This window comes from Mirounga leonina, unplaced genomic scaffold, assembly GCF_011800145.1.
Source record: "Mirounga leonina isolate KUSES-001 unplaced genomic scaffold, KU_Mleo_1.0 Mir_101595, whole genome shotgun sequence".
In the NCBI taxonomy this organism is placed as follows: Eukaryota; Metazoa; Chordata; class Mammalia; order Carnivora; family Phocidae; genus Mirounga; species Mirounga leonina.
In genome coordinates this window covers 973,985-989,727 of record NW_023270158.1, presented here as the reverse complement: position 1 = coordinate 989,727, position 15,743 = coordinate 973,985, and the positions used below count along the sequence as shown (strand labels likewise).

Genomic DNA, 15,743 nt, shown 5'->3' with positions numbered 1-15,743 from the left:
ATACACAATTAATGCAATCCCTAATCAAAGTACCAACAGCATTTTTCACAGAACTAGAACAAATAATACTACATTTGTATGGAACCATAAGACCCAGAATAGCCAAAACAATCTCGAAAAAGAAAAGCCAAAGGTGGAGGCATCATAATTGCAGGCTTCAAGTTATATTACAAAGATGTACTGGACCACTTTCTAAACCATACACAAAAATAAATTCAAAATGGATTAAAGATTTAAATGTGAGACCTGAAACCATATGAATCCTAGAATAGAGTATAGGCAGTAACTTCTCTGACATCATTTGTAGCAACCTTTTTCTAGATAGGTCCCTCAGAGGCAAGGGAAAAAGAAGCAAAAATAAACTATTGGGACTACACCCCCCCAAAAAAAATCTTTATCAGAGTGATGGAAACAATCAATAAAACTGAAAGACAAACTACTGAATGGGAGAAGATATTTGAGAAGATTTATTTGCGGCGGGGGGAGAATGTGTGAGAGGGCCCGTGGAGGGGAGGGGCAGAGGGAGAGAGAGAATCTCATGCAGACTACCTGCTGAGCATGGAGCTCAACTCGAGGCTTGATATCACGACCCTGAGATCATGACCTGAGCTGAAATCAAGAGTTGGACACTTAACCGACTGAGCCACCCAAGCGCCCTGCAAATGATGTATCTGATAAAGGGTTAGTATCCAAAATATATAAAGAACTTATAAAACTCAACACCCAAAAAACAAATAATCCAACTAAAGATGGGCAGAAGACATGAATAGACATATCTCCAAAGAAGACATCCAGATGGCCAACAGACTCATGAAAAGATGCTCATCAACACTTATAATCAGGGAAATGCAAATCAAAACTACAATGAGATATCACTTCACACCTGTCGGAATGGCTAAAATAAAAAACACAAGAAACAGGTGTTGGCGAGGATGTGGAAAAAAGGAATCCTCATGCACTGTTGGTGAGAATGCAAACAGGTGCAGCCACTATAAAAAAACAGTATGGAGGTTCCTCAAAAGGTTAAAAATAGAACTACGCTATGATCCAGCAATTGCATTACTAGGTATTTACCCAAAGAATACAAAAAAAACCCCCCAAAGAACAAACAAAAAAAACAAATTCAAAGGGATACATGCACCCTTATGTTTACAGCAGCATTATTTACAACAGCCAAGATATGAAGCAGCCCAAGTGTCCATTAATTAGTGAATAGAGGAGATGTGGTATAATATATATATATATATGTATATATATATATATATATATACACACACACACACATATACACACACAATGAACTATTACTCAGCCATAAGAAATAATGAAATCTTGCCATTTGCAATGACATGGATGGAGCTAGAGTATTATGCTAAGTGAAATAAGTGAGTCAGAGAAAGACAAATACCATATGATTTCACTCATATGTGGAATTTAAGAAACAAACAAAGGGGAAAAAAAGAGACAAATCAAGAAACAGATTCTTAATTATAGACAACAAACTGATGGTTACCAGAGGGGAGGGAGTGGGTTAAATAGGTGACGGGGATTAAGGTATGTACTTGTCATGATGAGCACTGTGTGATTAAAATAAAAATTTAAGACTATTCTATCTCCACTGAAATGTCTTGGTATTACTGTCAAAAAAAGAGTGATTATTCATAAATATTAGGGTTTACTTCTTGACTCTCAACACTATTTTACTGATCTATAGGTTTATCCTTATGTCTGTATCACGACATCTTAATTACTGTAGCTTTGTATTGAGTTTTGAAACTAAGGAATGTCAGTCCTTTAATTTCATTGTTCTTTTGCAAGAGTATTTTTACTACTCTTTTTTTTTTTTTTTTTTAAGATTTTATTTATTTATTTGACAGAGAGAGACACAGCGAGAGAGGGAACACAAGCAGGGAGAGTCGGGGAGGGAGAAGCAGGCTTCCCGCCGAGCAGGGAGCCCGATGTGGGACTCGATCCCAGGATTCTGGGATCATGACCTGAGCCGAAGGCAGACGCTTAACGACTGAGCCACCCAGGCGCCCCTATTTTTACTACTCTCGGTCTCCTGCACTTCCATGTGCACTTAAGAACAAGCCTGTCAATTTCTGTAAAAAAAGGCAGCTGGGATTTTGACAGGGACTGCACTGAACTGGTAGATGAATTCAGGAAGTACTGCCATTGTAACAATATTAGGTCTTCCAACCCATGAACCAGAGATGTCTATTGACCTAGGTCTTGAATTTCCTTCAATGGTGTTTTGTAGTTTTCAGTGTAGGAGTCTTGAACCTCTTTTATTAATTTTTACTTCTAAGTGTTTTATTCTTTGTGATGCTCTTCAAAATGGAATTTTTTTCTTAATTTCATTTTTGGATTATTCATTGCTAATGTGTAGAAATACAGTTGAGTCTGTATATTGATTTGTATCATGCCATCTTACCGAACTCGTTTATTAGTTCTAATAGGGTTGTTTTTTTTCTTTTTGGTGTGTGTATTCCTTAAAATTGTCCATATAGAGGACTATGTCACCTGCAAATATAAATAGTATTACTTCTTTTCCAATATGGATGCCTTTTATTTCATTTTCTTGCCTAAGTGCCCTGGCAAGATAAGTGGTGAAGGCAGACTACTCTGTCTTGTTCCTGATCTTAGGGGGAAAGCATTCCTTCTTTCACTGCTACGTATGATGTTAGTTCTGAGTTTTCATAGATCCAAGTTTTATATAAATGCCCTTTAGCAGGCTGAGAAAGTTCTCTTCTGTATATTCAAGAATTAACTTTACCCAAAGAGAGGTCTGGCCTTTGCCCTCAGCTTCTGGAAGGTAACCTTCATGCCCACCTTGTAAGGTAAGGAGTGTCCTTGTTTGCCTGAGGGTCTTGGGTCACACTGTAACAATGATTTAGGGTGGGGGCTTTGGTCACACAGTATGAGTAGACCTCTGGAGAATGGAGACTGAGATCAAGCACGTGATTAATCAGTCAGGCCTATGTAAGGGGGCCCTAATACAAACTGAACAGTGGAGTTTAGGTGAGCTTCCCTGGTTGGCAATACTCCAGGAAGTACTGCCACATATCAATGCTGGGAAACTAATGTGTTCCACGTTTGGTAATTAACTGGATTCCACCGTATGTTTCTCTTCCCTTGGCTGATTTAAATCTGAACCCTTTTCCTGTAGTAAACCATAACTGTGAGTATAACAGCTTCCAGTGAGGTCTATGAGTAATTCTAGCAGACCTGAGGGTGGTTTGGGGCACCCCCCGAACTTACAGGTGGTCTCAGAAGTGAGGGTAGTCTTACGTGGACTACTGTGGTCTCCCTAACTCTGCAGGTGTTACAACTCTTTGCACCTTTTATTCCTAGTTTCTTGAGTGCCTTTATCATGAGAATGTACTAGGTTTTGTCAAATGCTTTTTCTGTGTCTGAGATGATCATGTGCTTTTTTCCTCTAGTCTATTAATACATTGAATACATGGATTGATTTTCGTATGTTGAACCAACTTTGCATTCCTGAGATAAATCCCACTTGGTCATGGTGTATAATCCTTTTTATATGCTGCTAGGTTCAGTCAGTACTTTATTGTGGGTTGGTCCATCCATATTCATAAGGGATACTGGTCTCTAGTTTTCTTTTCCAGTGATGTTATTAGAATATACTTGCCTCATAAGATGAGTTGGGGAGTGTTCCCTCTTCTCTTTTGGAAGAGTTTGCAAAGGTTTGGTGTTGATTCTTCTTTATATGTTTGGTAGAATTTACCAGTGAAGTCACTTAGGCCTCGACTTTTCTTTGTGGGAAGTTTTTTGATTACTAATTCAAGGTCTTCTGTTATACTTCTATTCAGATTCTTCTTGAATTATTTCTGTATTTTGTCTTTCTAGGAACGTGTCCATTTCATCTATATCATCTAATTTCTTGGCATACAAGCATTCACAGTATTCCCTTATAATCCTTTTAATTTCTGTAAGGTCAGCAGTGATGTCCCTTATTTCATTCCTGATTTTAATCACTGGAGTCTTTTTTTTTTCTTTATCGGTTTAGCTAAAGTTTTGTCAATTTTATTTAACTTTTCAAAGAACCAAGGTTTAGTTTCATTGGTTTTCTCTACTGGTTTCTATATAACAATTGACTCTGGCAAACACAAATGAAAATGTACATTCTGAAAACAACATTAAATTTGCATCATGTTGAAGTTGGTAAAGAGTGTTTTTCAATGTTTTTTAAAATAATTTTTTACCAAAAAATGTATCATGACTGTCTTATAGAAGGGTAATGTGCCTACAGAGATTTGGAGTAAATTTCAGATTCATCCCACCTTCTTCCTCAACACCCAAAGCCCATGAGAAAATCCAGCCAATGCCTGTGTTCTGTGACATGCCCATCTGTGGGTGACAAACTGAGGCATCTGTCTCTAGGTTTACCTGATTGGTTGAACATCTTGACGCTGTTTTTAGAGAAGACTAATGCATGTCCTATCCAGAGCCTGGGGGTAGAACATTAACCCGGTTTGCTTAGGAAGAGCCTTTGAATGTTCTAGCTCCAGCCTCTTAAGAGTACACACCAAGCACAACATAAACATTATTTTAAACCACCATAGAAATATGGCTAAATTGGAAAAAAGGAAATCAGACATTTTGTTTTAGCAAAGTATAATATACTCACCGTTCATTATCCAAGGCATATCAAAGATCACCATTTTTGCTGAAAGAGAAAAAAATTCATTCAATGTGATTTAGTACCACTATAGTACTATCACTTATACCTGGTCTAGAAAAAGCTGGCGATCTAAACCTAACTAAAAACTGAGCTAGCTGACTCTGTTCTAATTCAGTGAAGTGTGAGTGGTGCTTGAACCAAATTAACTTCTCACACTGATGAGGGGCCCACCCCCCAGGGCAGCTTTTTGGAAATGACCACTGCATTATCACTGTCCTTTGGCAAATAGCCTGTTCTTTTGCTCATTTATTGCTTTTGCTGTTTGCAGAAAGGTACAAAAGAAAATAGTTAAATGGGTAAGTGGAATCTTTGGATGTGGCATGTCATATTAGTGTTGAAGTCCAGTGAACTTTAAAATGATTTCAATGTCTATGTTAATTAATTGAATTTAAATAAAAAAATGATTTCAATGTCTAATTTATTGGTTTTGCTAAGTTTCTAGAGATTATATTGTTAAACCACTCGCACATTTTCCCTTTACCCTAACTTTAATACACCATTACGTTTTAAGAAACAGAATTTATACTTTTCTTCATATTATAAGCCCCAGCAAGCCAGTAATTCCCAAGTATACAGAAGTATTATTTGCATATTTAGATGAAGACTTGAATAGCCCTATTAACAATTATAAGAAAGAACCAGAAATCACAAAGGGAAGTTTTGATATCCAATTCATTGTTCTATTACAAATGAATCAAAATATAATTTCATTCTTCTCTGAGCAGAGAACATCCTAGAATGATTATATTAATGTAGGACAAGTAAAGTTCATCTGAGAAACAAGGTATCTCACAGAGGTAGCCTGGTGCTTAATACCTCAATTTTCATCTGTGATATGCCTAAAAAGATGTGGACTTAAGGTTTTACGAAATAATGGTTGTGTTTCATGACAAATTTTGAAGCATAATCAGATTTTACAAAATTTAATGTCTGCAAAACTACATTATGTAGGCAGAATATATACACATTACCTCTAGTTAATCGGAATGAATAGTATTCCAATTCATAGTTTATCTAGAACCATGAATTTATTAAGAGTTCTCTCAAAAGAATCTTAGATATGCTTTATAAGGTAATAATGATATTTATACTATTTATAAATGGCTCTTCACAAACTTTTAGATATTTCAATAAACAAGTGGATATTTTATTTTCATTTTATACATAAGAGGAACAACCTAATCATATGGGGTCGAGATTCCCTATTGACCATTTGATTGGTATTATAAAACTTAATGAATCAGGGTACATGGTGGATCCAGGAAGAATTCAGAAGGAATAGCAGATCCTCCAGGTTTCCCAACCAGACATTCTCTTTACCTAAAAAGTTTCATGAATACTCCCTCTAAAGACATGAGAGCATGGGCTAGCAGTGGCACTGATCCTTGAGATTGATCATGCTTGCTGTCTGTTCCTTACTTCACATGAATAATAACGTGAAAGCATGCCAAAGTTAAGAAGATTTAGGGATTTTAAGGTTTAATATCACCTAAGTCAGAAGTCTCAAAAGACCCTAATTGTGGTATTTGCCAGGCTGTGCCCAGGCAGATCTGTGAGTTTCCATTTTCTGATATCCCTGTTGTCTCTCTTCTGCTTTTTTCACTTTTAGTCCACTGGAGCTAAAAATATATGGCTGTTTATGTGGGACAACATCTTGATTTCTCCAGAGTTTGGAAAACATCATATAAATCTAATAAATCAAAAATGAATACATAAGATTTAGGAGTTCTTCATTCTGGTAATTAATGCAAGAATCACAATTAAAAATAAACTCTAAATGCCTGATTTAAATGCAGTGTATGCTAGTCTAATTTTTTTTTAAAGATTTTATTTATTTGAAAGAGAGCGAGCGTGCGCAAGAGCACACAAGCAGGGGGTAGGGACAGAGGGAGAGGGAGAAGCAGACTCCCCGCTGAGCAGGGAGCCTGATGTGGGGCTCGATCCCAGGACCCTGGGATCATGACCTGAGCCGAAGGCAGACGCTTAACTGACTGAGCCACCCAGGTGCCCAAGTCTAATGTTTTCTTAATGACAATTTTAAAATGAACGATTAGTAACACAGTACATTTTATGTATGAGTACTGCTTATCACACAGTATACTTTATCAATACTGCTTATGTGTTTCTTATATGTAAGAAGTTCCATATAATAAATATTATTTTAAATGAGCTTTTTATTGAAAGATGACTAAAAATGGGATAATCTTCAAAATAAAGGTATGTTTTTATGTACCTATATATGTATGTGTGTTATAGGATGCCATCTATACAGTTTAGAACTTAAATTCTTAAAACTATAAAGGACAATTATGAAAATTTTCCCTTATATCTACTAGGATATGCACTTAAACTTCTATGCACACATTTAAGCTCCTCATCAGAAAATAACACTTCAGGTATTAAAGTCTATAGTAATTTAAAGCAATCTGAGCCATTGTTTATAGTTTCTATATTTTGTATTTTTATAAAAGAGTAAGTTACTTACAGAGGTATTTAGGATAATAAACCTTAAAGCAGTTGATGATAAAGCGTACAAAGTCCATATCCTAAAACAAAGATTACACATTTAAATCTTTAAGACTATCCACGTTAGAGAATTTTAAATTGCACATTTCTAAAGGTGATACAACTATTAAATAACATAAAATAATAATTAAAAAAATCTTACTGAACTGGTACCCCTTGGAATAGGGGAATAACAATTAAAATATGGTTCTTGGGAAAAAAATACAAATGAGACAATTCTTTAAAAAATAAGCTCATATATAAATATGTATCTATATTTCCAGGGATTAAGGTTTTAAGTCATTAAGCTACTTATAATAATCAGTCCTAAAATCAAGTAAAAGAAATCAGATGCTTAAACATCATTCCTGTTACCTCAAACTAGTGAGATACTTCAGGCTGCTAAAGTAACATGGCATTATAAAGTGGATCTAAAAGCAATGCCTATAGAGAAATTCTAAAAATCTGTTGAACAATTAAGGAATTATTTAAAACAAGTGTACAGTTTACAATCTCACTACTTGGAATGATATTACATATATCTATTCTGGTATATTTGCTTTTTAAACCTAATTTTTATACCTTGTAATAGTTTCAATAAAATACGTTTTATCAATCTTTTACACAACAGCTAATCCGAACATATTGGTGTTCTGTATCTACTTCGCCTCTAGCTTCTTTCCTCTTATTTAGGGACCTCGAATTAGAATTAGAATTTTTTAGTTTATATTCGAGTGTTGTTCATTGACTCCAATTCCTGGGAAACTTTATGAACATAACTGTCTGTTGGTTCTACTGCATTGAACACAGCAACATGAAATTAGGTTATGAGGGTCACTATTCACATGGATCATTTCATTCCATGTTATTCCATGGCCGTAGGCCAACTTACTAATCCTGATCAGCCATCTTATAAGGACTGTAGGATGAAAGATAATCAGGCAAACTTAAATCCATCAATTACTGAAAGGTGAGTTGTCCAGAGATGAATCTATAAAGTCATTTCTAGGATGTGAGTTGCAGCATCCTTAATTTCAGTAAACTGAAAGCAAGCATCCTTAAGTGTGTTAAGTATTTTTTATGGAATAAATCCTAGTATATAATAGTACCTTTATAACTAATCATTATATCCACTGTGTACCGAGTTTAATAATTTGTATTTAAGAGTCAAAGAAATATCTCAAAATAACTAGTTCTATAAAAATCTGGTTACCTATATGATTTGTGGCCCCCAGAGACTTTGCCCAAAAAGTCTTCATCCAATATTCTTGTTTTCGTCTTTTAACTGGATAGCCTTGCTTATAAAATCCCAAGTTACTGCTAATTCAAGTGGATCTGATAGGATACCACTGGTGTTAAGTATATTAGTGGGTACTACATTAAAAAGTTCCATGAAACCTATTGCTCTGCCTTCTGTGAGGATGTCTTCAAGGACTATTTATTACCCTGTAAAATGTCCTCCCTTTGGGGACCCATGAAATACTTTTCTCTCTAGTTCAAGTATCAGTAATGAATATACTTCTCCTAAGACACTGGTTTTAAAGTACGGCCACTGAAATAATTTTAAGTGATTCCATTTCTTTCAGACAGGCAGATGAAAGACTGGACTCCAATCAGTGGCCCAACTCTAACAAATAGCTTTTAATTTTTTTTGCCTTGCAATTCTGCATACTGTTCATAAGCCAACTTAAATCCTTTGTGAATCACGAGGGAGTCATATATAAAAGTAACTCAATTAGGATTCAGTATTTTAAAACATTAATACTGATTTAAATACTTAGTAATGCAAATAAACCTTATTTAAAGAGAGAGCATATAAGTAGTTTGAAAAAAAATCAGTTCAAGTCAATTCCTTGCCCCTATGTTTGGCAGTAAAAAACATTAGCACTTGTTTATGATTCTGGGTTAATAATTAGAAACTGTCATATACAGAGGATGACAGAATCATGATTTATTTTTATGGAATACCTATTTATCTAGGTATTTTGATTTAGACTTTGGGTATAAAACAATTTACTCTGTAATCTACAACTCACTGAAGTGGAAACTAGATTGAAAAAATCCAGGGCAATGGACTCTTAAAATATGCATAGAGATAAAGATGAAAATAAAAATGTGTGATCCCACCACCCAAAAAAATCCCCTTGTTCTCTCTAGGCTGTTTTTTGTTTGTTTTTTTTTGATGTCTAAGAGTTCCTTTTTTGGAGGCTAGGTATCACTAGGACATAATCCTGTAGCCTTTTTTATCATTCATTTTTAAAAAAGGTATTTTCCACTATTACTACACTTATTTATAAACACCATTTTATATAGCTACATACACTCTATCAATTAATACACCATAATTTACCATTTGCCCATGCTGACATTTACATTTTTTTCTGTTTTCACTATTTTATTTTTTTAAAAATTTTTTCTAAGTTTTCACTATTTTAAATGACACTCTGAAAAAAAAAACACTTGGCACACAATGCTTTTTTCTGTACTCGGGATTATTTCTTTAAAATACACTTCCAGAACTTAGTTACCAGGCAAAGAATACGAATACGAACACCTTAAGATTCTTAACATACTTTGCCGAGCGGACTTGCAAAAACGTTTCACTACTGCCCCAGGCAGGTGTGTGAAGGCTGCTTCACTGCGACCAGAAGTAGCTAAGGCTCGAATGTGAGAGACAAGAGCTATCATCAGTGTGCCAAAGGATCCCCATCGCTGCTGAAGGGTCTGTAGTTACTAAGGTCACAAGGGCCCAAGTTAAAGACTGGTGGGTTTTACTTATTTTTTAAGCTTGACAAAAATCACCTGAAGAAAGCTGGTTTCCAAAGCTGACCAAATCAAGCAAACAAAAACCCCCAACAGAATGACAAAGTGCCATATGTGCAAAAGTCAGGTGAACATCTCACAACTACCAAACATGGTATGAACCTAACAGTACCGCAGAGAGCGTGCATTACTTTCCCCAGTACTTCCTGAGTGCATTTCTCTGTGCCCGGCACGGGGCGAGGTGCTGCGGGATATTAGTACTGACAGAAGACTTCCGTATCACCACAGCTACTCGTTACCCTGCCAGCTTCCACGTCTCACCCTGACACCTTGTGTATCACGTGAGGAGCATTTCTAGGAAACTCACAGTTTCCGTGCCAAATACTGAAGCAAATTTCTTTCTTTGCAAAACTTACTTCATGTCTGACTTGACTCACAATACACAAGGAAAACAAATAAATCCCAAACAGAACTTGGTCAGCTTAAACATACAGCAGTATTTGGCTGGGAGGAGTGGCGGGGAGGACATGACAATAAATAATGCTTGCGAATTAAAGAAATGCTTACTATGCTATTTATTCCAGTTTCTGACAGGTCAAACATCACTGTTACGGGTTTCCCATTTTCTCTTTTAGCGTAACGTTCCAACCAGAATGCGATAAGCTTCTTTTTGTCCAACATGGTTTTATGGTCTTTTACGTGATACTTCACCCTGATCCAGACTTTTAACAGAACAGAGGATAAAAATAAGAAAAGTACCTGTCATTAGAATGTTATTTTACACACAGATCATTCCTTTCCCTTAACATTTTCTTCATTTGCATTTCATTTTCCTTCTCAGATTAAAAACATCTCCTTCTTTTAAATAAGAAACACTGTGCATTTGGGAACTTCGAGAGGAGCAGAAAGGGGAACTCTTTTCCGCCTTGGAAAATAAACTTCTCTAGTAAGAGGGAAAAGAAAATACAGGTGAACAAACAATATCTGGTAATAACCTAAAAGTACTCTTCACTGTGCTTGACAAGAAAGCAAGCCAGTGGTGGTGGGAAGCACTAGAACAAACACCGCGTGCGGAGAAGCAGCCTGGACAGAGGCACGAGGGCGGCCCGAGTCGGGGCGGGAGCGCGCGCGTGGACAGAGCGCCACGAACCGCTCGGGGCAGGGCAGCTAGGGCAAAATGCGGCCAGTGCCGAGAGGAGACGCTCAAGAGACAAGGGCTGGGCTGGAAGGGCTCCAAGTCAAATGCTAAGGTGTGCTTTTCCTACTTAAGACGTCCCGCGGAGGCAGCAGCGCGGAGGGGAGAATGGAAGAGGCAGAGAAGGAAACCCAACAGGCCGTGCCCTGGGAAGGCAGTTAGGGTCGGGACTGAGGAAGTGACGGAAATGGGGAAGGGGCTCCGCTGAAGCTGTGGCGGGGGGTGGGGGGGCGGACAGAGGCTGTGGGCCCGAGCTGGGTGGTGCTGGGTGGTGCGGAAGGAGGGCAGGCAGTGGGATGCGATCCAGTAGCGCTTTTGTGTTGAAGGTGGCCGGCAATCAGTCCAGTGGCACCAGTCAAGTGGGTAGCTGGGTAGCTATGTGCACGTCCCCTGGGGACCATGTGGGTCATCACTGTTTGTGGGGAGGCAAGGTCCTTGAGATCACCCAAGGGGACTGTATCAGCTGGAAAGTAAAAGCAGCGAAGAAAGGAATGAAGCCTGGGAAGCGCATGTAAGGGACCGGGAATGAGAGCAAAGAGAACAAAGAGAAACGAAGACTGGGAAAGAGAGCCGGCACAGGAGGGAAATGCTAGGAGAACAGTGTTAAAACAGGAATGGACCACATGCTGCAGAGGGAGCGGGCAAGCAAGCGCTCGGGATGGGGCTCTGATACTCCTGCCCAGTCACAGCTCTAGTACAAACCAAGCTGCATTTTGGACAAAGGGGCGAGAGGAATAATAAGGGAGGCATCAGGATGGTAGGGATGGTTGTTACTGGTCCTCCTACTATCACAGATTTCACAAGAAGCTAAGGGGAGAAGACTGGTGGGGGGTGGGGGGACATGGGCATGACAGGGACAGACGTCAAACTTGAAAAGTCCATTTAGCAACCCTTAGCAACTGTCGAAAAGATTTTCCATGAAAATACTGGGTTGAATTTTAGTATCAGTAAATTAGAAAGAAGATAATGACTCTGCATTACATTATTTTGGCTGTGTTACAGGATGTGGCATTTGCCTTTACCACCTACTTTATCATAATGCAAACAGTACATACAACTAAGTGTTTGACACTGTCAAGATGGCCCTAATGGTCCTAATTGTAGGGAACTTGATGTGTGGTACATATGGAGAAGGTTCTGCCTATTATTAATTGAGTTGAGATAAACGCATCTCAAAATCTTGAAAAGCCAGTACATCAATTAAAATATACTTACACAACTTGTTGCCTTCTTTGTCATAACCGTGGAGATAAATACTACCAATTTCCAATAACCATCTGGGAATGGAGGATTCAGTCAGGTCTAAAAAAGGATAAACCTGATGAGTAATTGTAACTTAGGGGCCTTTTAAAAAGAAAACTTACAATGTAAATGCTAATGTTATATAGTAGATCTGATATAAAAAAAGATAAGCTTATTCAAGTATCTGGAAAGAACCTCTGGCAATAAAAAAATGGTGTTTCTTACTAAGTAAACAAACTACATAAAGACATGGATGAGAGAAATGGGAAAAAAAATCCATTTCCCTTGACACACTGGCCATTATTATGTGGACACATTTCCATTTTTGGTTGTGCTTCACATAATCATTTTCAACAAATACTATCACGATTGGACAATTTCAAGATAACATGCTAGTAAATATCCACATTACAGCCTCAGGACTGATTTAAAAATCACTTATGGTTTCTCTAGTAAAATATTTTTCTACAAAGATTCATATCTAGTAGAGTCTAACACATTTTATAATCTTGCGGCAAATGGAAAATACTTGGAAAAAAAAAAAAAGCTAGATCCATTAGCAGGAGGAACAAAACAAGGTCTGTCCAGTCTCTAGTGAGAACACAGCAAGGCAGTAAATGCCAAGGCTTTTGTTTCATTCACCAGTAGTTCCCTGAGAACTTTCAAAGATTCTTTACCTTTCTGCACTACCCTTTTACCATATCTCCGCCATGTGTCACTGGAAACTAGCAATTCCATATAAAAAAATACTACTGTTTAGCTTAAAAGTTCATTCTGTACTTAAATGATTTACATTTCTTTGCTTGATTAATAAATGCTTCACTGTTTGTTGACATGATCTATGGTTTTTACATTTCCAATCAAATTATTTCTTAAATACTCCCCTTCTCATGGATTTTTTTCTACAAGTATGAAGACTGGGGAGAGTATCTGCTCTGGATTTATTTGTTGACTTTTTTGTCTTAAGTCTCCAGACTCACTCACTCCAGAGTCTGTAACCCTCAAGGTCAAGAAATCCTTCTTTGTACCTCATCAAAACCAGCAGTTATGCCAGATTCCTCCTGTTAAATTTTACAAGAGAGGTAATGTGTAACCTTTCCTATCAAGGGTTCTTCATATACTTGAAGACTGTTAAAAAAACCAAAAAAACAAAAAACCCTTCCAAGATTTAAAACTCCCATTGTGGGGGAAAATGTCAATCTAGAATTGGGTCTTCAAATCAAGAAGTTAAGCAAAGGCTGCCATAGGCATCCTTGGGGATAAGCCTGCTTTTTTAGGGGCCCCCAGTTATTTAGCAATGCTACAGGGGGTACTTATTAGCACAAGGAACTCTGGGGATAGAAAAAGATATAAGGCAACAACTGAAAAACAAAACAAAACAGGAAAACAGTATCTCCTCCGTACCTCTAGGCCTTGTAGTGACGATGCTGTCTTGCTATTGTTCAATGGTACTGAACTAAACAAGCACAGATTAAGAGACTCTGCTCTGAGTCCAAGAATCTGAATGTAATTCTGCTCCTTGGTGATCTGATTTCCCTATGAACGATACTACTTTTAAGACATTCGTAAGATGCTTTCAAAGTGTAAGTGCGTTTTTATAAAACATTGTATTTTGGTGTTTATGATGATTACCAAGAATATTTGCAAATACACTATTTGATAAATGTAAAACTAACATTTATGCAGGGGACAGTATACTGTCAAGGTTAAATTGAACGTCTTACCGTTGACACACATTTCTTTCCTCCACTGAAAACTTTCATCAAGCATCTTCAGTGTTTCATCAACAACACTATGTCTCCAAAGTAAGTAACTTTCAACCCAGTTATCATCCTGTTGTAGCCTTTCAACATCACGTGGATCATATTTATCTGGCTTATCTGGGGGAAAACAGTAATAAATAGCCAAGTCAGATACATTCTGCAGTGAGTAATAACACTAATGCCAGGAGAAAAAAGATAGGCAAGACAAAGCTAAGCTACAGAAGATAGCCACTTGAAGGATGCAGTTCAGATGAAAATGCAATGTAAAGGATTGATGGAATTTCTGAGAGGAGAATAATGTTATCAAAAGATGGCAAGCTTACTTTAAAGATTTATTTATTTGTGTGTGTGTGTGTGTGTGTGAGAGAGAGAGAGAGAGAGAGAGCGCGCACACAAGCAGGGGGAACGGCAGGCAGGCAGAGGGAAAGGGAGAGGGAGAAGCAGGCTCTCCGCTGAGCAGGGAGCCCAATGTGGGGCTTGATCCCAGGACACTGGGATCATGACCCGAGCCGAAGGCAGATGCTTAACCGACTGAGCCACCCAGGCGTCCCGGCAAGCTTATTTTAAATAAGCCATAGTAGAATTAAAAAATAAGACCACAGTAAAATGTTTTTTTAAAAGATTGTTATTTATTCATTTGAGAGAGAGAGACAGAGACAGAAAGAGCAGGAGTGGGGGGAGGAGCAAAGGGAGAGAGAGAAGCAGACTCCCTGCTAAGCGAGGAGTCCTACCACGTGGGGCTTGATCCCAGGACCCGGAGAGATCATGACCCGAGCCAAAGGCAGACGTTTAACCATCTGAGCCACCCGGCTGTCCCAAGACCACAGTAAGATATTTTGTATGACCCTCTCTAAAACTATAAACCAGTATCTAGGAAGATTATGTTGCCTGAACTTGAAATCCTTACCCTGGTCAATGAAAAAAAATGAAGTTTTATACGTAAAGAATGAAGTTGTACTTAAGACGACATCTGTTTGGCAATATCATTTCTTTTAAAGATTCATTTATTTTAGCAGGGAGAGGCAGAGAGAGTCTTAAGCAGACTCTGCGCTGAGTGCAGAGCCCGACGCGGGGCTCGATTTCACGACCCCGAGATCACGACATGAGCTAAAACCAAGAGGCGGATGCTCAACTGACTGCGCCACCTAGGTGCCCCTGGCAATGTCATTTTAAAAAATGAAATACAAAATGGAAAACTGACCATGTGTGTAGCAGTCAACATTTCCCATAATTTACTGGAATAGCCGTTTCCAATAATTTCTTATTATCTGCTTACGCACAAGCTATGGTACTTGATATTCCTCCTTCCACATCTTGCTTTATTTTTCTGTAACTGAACTTGGTCTCCTCACAACCACCTCTGCACATCCAGATTCTACCATTCTGCAAGACTCCTTTCAAATGTTTCCTCTTCCACAAATTTCCCTGAGCCCAGAAGGAATTCCTTCCCTCCTGTGAACAGGTACAGGACTTAAACCAAGCCTTTCTTAAGGCACTTAGCATGTTTTCCCTTTAATCAGTTACGGCACGTAACTTGCCATATAGAGACTGTGTGTGAGAGCAGAGCCTA

General features: G+C 38.0%; 1 protein-coding gene across 1 annotated transcript in view; it reads right to left on the bottom strand.

Annotated features, from left to right (window-relative positions):
* MOSPD2 (motile sperm domain containing 2) overlaps window positions 1–15,743 on the bottom strand; it is a 56,879-nt gene that overhangs the window by 26,053 nt on the left and 15,083 nt on the right. Inside the window, exons 3-7 of the mRNA XM_034999704.1 lie at window positions 14,135–14,290; window positions 12,384–12,470; window positions 10,541–10,695; window positions 7,191–7,251; window positions 4,652–4,690 (exon numbers count right to left, since the gene is read on the bottom strand). Of these exons, the coding sequence (XP_034855595.1) occupies window positions 4,652–4,690; window positions 7,191–7,251; window positions 10,541–10,695; window positions 12,384–12,470; window positions 14,135–14,290 (498 nt within the window). The remainder of the gene's footprint in view (window positions 1–4,651; window positions 4,691–7,190; window positions 7,252–10,540; window positions 10,696–12,383; window positions 12,471–14,134; window positions 14,291–15,743) is intronic.